The sequence below is a fragment of the Fukomys damarensis genome, unplaced genomic scaffold (genome assembly GCF_012274545.1).
Source record: "Fukomys damarensis isolate Sample0158 unplaced genomic scaffold, DMR_v1.0_HiC HiC_scaffold_9, whole genome shotgun sequence".
Taxonomy (NCBI): domain Eukaryota; kingdom Metazoa; phylum Chordata; class Mammalia; order Rodentia; family Bathyergidae; genus Fukomys; species Fukomys damarensis.
Genome location: NW_022900921.1, coordinates 33,890,693 through 33,893,888, shown reverse-complemented (window position 1 = coordinate 33,893,888; position 3,196 = coordinate 33,890,693). Strand labels below are relative to the sequence as shown.

At 38.7% G+C, this 3,196-nt stretch overlaps 1 protein-coding gene across 1 annotated transcript in view; it reads left to right on the top strand.

Annotated features, from left to right (window-relative positions):
- Positions 1-21: 21 nt before the first annotated feature.
- Positions 22-3,196, top strand: part of Fem1c (fem-1 homolog C) — a 22,670-nt gene continuing 19,495 nt past the window's right edge. Inside the window, exon 1 of the mRNA XM_010614135.3 lies at positions 22-1,373. Coding sequence (XP_010612437.1) covers positions 830-1,373 — 544 coding nt within the window. The 5' untranslated portion in view covers positions 22-829. The remainder of the gene's footprint in view (positions 1,374-3,196) is intronic.

The following is a 3,196-nucleotide window of genomic DNA, read 5'->3' as shown; positions in this document are numbered from 1 at the left end:
GTCTGGAAAAGGCAGAGCGGAAGCTCGTGCGGGCGACCTTGGTCGGAGAACCCGCGGGTCGGCGTGGGGTGGTGAGGAGCCCACTGGGGCGGGCGAAGTTAGTGACTAACAGGCAGCCGGATTTCCTGACAGCCTCGGAGAGTTTCACAAAAATGAAAAGCTTTTGGTGAGGGTTTTGGCCTTATCTGGCGAAGAATTGGTGCGTCCGACCTTTTTGTTCCTTGTGTGAACCTTCCTGGCCGCGACGAGGCCTTCTCCTCCTCGCGCCCTTGGCCAGCTCTCCTCTGCAGTGGCGAGAAAGAAACATTTCCGAGCCTGCCGCGTCTCTTGCCTCGGTGGGTCGTACTCTCTCTCCCTGGGCGTGTGCAGAACAAAACTGGAACAAAGCTTGACTGGTTAGAGTTGGAGACCAGAAAACCAGATCCCTCTAGTGTTTAAATTTTCCGCACACGGAGAAGATACTGCCTCCCACCAAAACACCTGGGTCTCCTGTGAACCCTTTTGTATTTTCCATTCCCACTTTTGGGGGAAGGGACAGAATAGTTCATAACATAAGGCATTTTTTTCCCTTCTCTTTTCCCCACAGAATTAGGAATTAAGAAAACCTAAATAGTGTTTTGGTCCTCTATCTATGGAAAATTCAAACTGCCACTTTTTTCTTTCTCTAGTTTGGCATTCTGGTTGTCAGATGTTGGAAGGCAATAGGAAAAAACATATCCCTGTGGTTTTACATCCTTTCTGGGGTTCAGTGACTTGCCTGCGTCGATAGAGTTAAGCTGGAGCTTTGCTTTGAAGGATAAATAAAGCACAGCCTCTCAACTGGACATAAATGGATCTAAAGACAGCAGTGTTTAACGCAGCGCGGGATGGCAAACTCCGGCTTCTTAGCAAGTTGTTGGCAAGCAAATCCAAAGAGGAAGTTTCCTCCTTGATCTCTGAAAAAACAAACGGGGCCACGCCACTCTTGATGGCTGCCAGGTATGGACACCTCGACATGGTGGAATTCCTCCTTGAGCAGTGCAGTGCTTCCATAGAAGTTGGGGGCTCAGTCAATTTTGATGGTGAAACCATTGAGGGGGCTCCCCCTTTATGGGCTGCTTCTGCAGCGGGACATCTGAATGTGGTCCAGTCTTTGTTAAATCATGGAGCATCTGTCAACAACACCACTTTGACCAATTCAACTCCTCTTCGAGCAGCATGTTTCGATGGCCATTTGGAAATTGTGAAGTACCTTGTAGAACACAAAGCTGATTTGGAAGTGTCAAATCGGCACGGACACACGTGTTTGATGATTTCGTGTTACAAAGGACATAAAGAGATTGCTCAGTATTTACTTGAAAAGGGGGCAGATGTTAACAGAAAGAGTGTTAAAGGTGAGTTCAGTATCTTTGTTTTCATTTTTTTAGATGTCTGCCACTTAGAAAGTTTGATAATTATAAGCATTGGTATTAACATCGAGATGTTTTGATTAGGTGACTCTTCCATGTAACCTTGTTAAGTGTTGAATATTTGATAGTACAACGAACAAGTGTAATAAAAAGATGGTACTATAGTAAGCAGCATTTTCTCTCTCATTGGAGTAACTTCCAATTCTTGGGAATCGGTTTCCTACAATTACTGAGCATGTTAGTGGTAGTTGACTTGAGCCTTTAGGCTTATACTTGAATGTAGTTGTGAATATAGGTAAAAATACATTTTTCTTAAGCTTTTTATTTTTTTAAAGAACAACCTTAGAGTAGGAACTAAGTAAAGTTAGTAAAGTAAATTTAGTAAATACATCATCTTGTTTGTTTCTCCTTAGGCATTTCACTTGTTACTTTGTGGGAATAGGCTAAACCAAACTGATCTGAAGGGCTTAATATGAGTGGAAAAGAAAGGTATCTATTCACGGATTCCATTTTATTTGTGGTCAGTAGAAAATCCTTTTATGTAGAACATAAATACTATATAGCAAGAAATATAATAGGTTTGTGTGGGGTTTTTTTTAACTGCTTCTGTACTGACAAAACAAGGACTAGGTTAAACAAACATTGATTTGTTGGCTAGCAACAACATAAAGACCTTTGTTCCTAAAAAGTTTAGATTTACAATTGTGTGTAAATTTCACTGATTGTAATAGGGTAAAACAGCAAATGATAGTTTAGTCTTAAAACTCTTAAAAACAACTATTTTCATGGTGTAATTTTGACACTTGAAAACCATGTTTTTCTTAAATATCTTTGACAGCAAAATAATCACTGCCTAATTTAAAAAGCTGTTACATTTAGGAGAATACATAGATGTTAAAAAATGTTTAAATAGACAATATAAATTTTTTTACACTAAGAAATAAGTTGTCATGCCTGATTTCTAGACCTCCAACCCAGGATCCACTACTGCAGTTTTTGCCTTTCTAGAAATAGTCTGTGTAAAAGAAAACAAACTTGTCTGTGTTTCCGTCGCTTTTCCCTGTCAGTGTTGATACCTACTCTGCTGTCTTTATTTTTTTAACCATAATTTATCTTGGATGTCATTCACCTCTTAACACACATAGCTACCACATTCTTTTTTCATAGCTATGCAGTATTTCTCATTTAATGATTGTACATATTTTATCTCATCTCTATTCATGGATATGTAGGTCACGTTCTTGCTAATTTAAACAGTGTTTCTTTGAACCTTCTTGAACAAAAATGTGTCTTTGCCACCCTTGTGTTAGAGTAGCTGTAGTATAATACCTGTACTTGGAATTGTTGAACCAAGGTGGTGTGTGCTTATAACTGTGGTAATGTTTGGATTGCCAGCCCAGTTCTCTGGGTTGTTGCCTTTCAGAGATGATAAATTACACAGTTATGGGGCTCTACATATTTAACTGAGCATATTTACTTAAGATGGTATGATCTTTTTTTTAAAGGGTTTTTTGTAAAAGTGACCCATTTTCTGAATTTTTTCACTACTATTGTAAAAATTTCACAAAATCCCAGCACTCAGATCAGCCTTCCAAAGCTATTTCTGTATTTTGTATTCAGAAATGTGTGTGTGTGTGTGCATGTATGGTTTTTTTCCATGCTGTATACCCATGTATATACCTGCAAATATAACCTGTCTTTTTTAGAAAATGTTTTATCTTTAATGTCTAATTCTCTTCAATAACTGTATACTTTCCTAATAAGAGTTTTTTGCATTGCTTCTGATATTCTTTTTTTTTTTTTTTTTT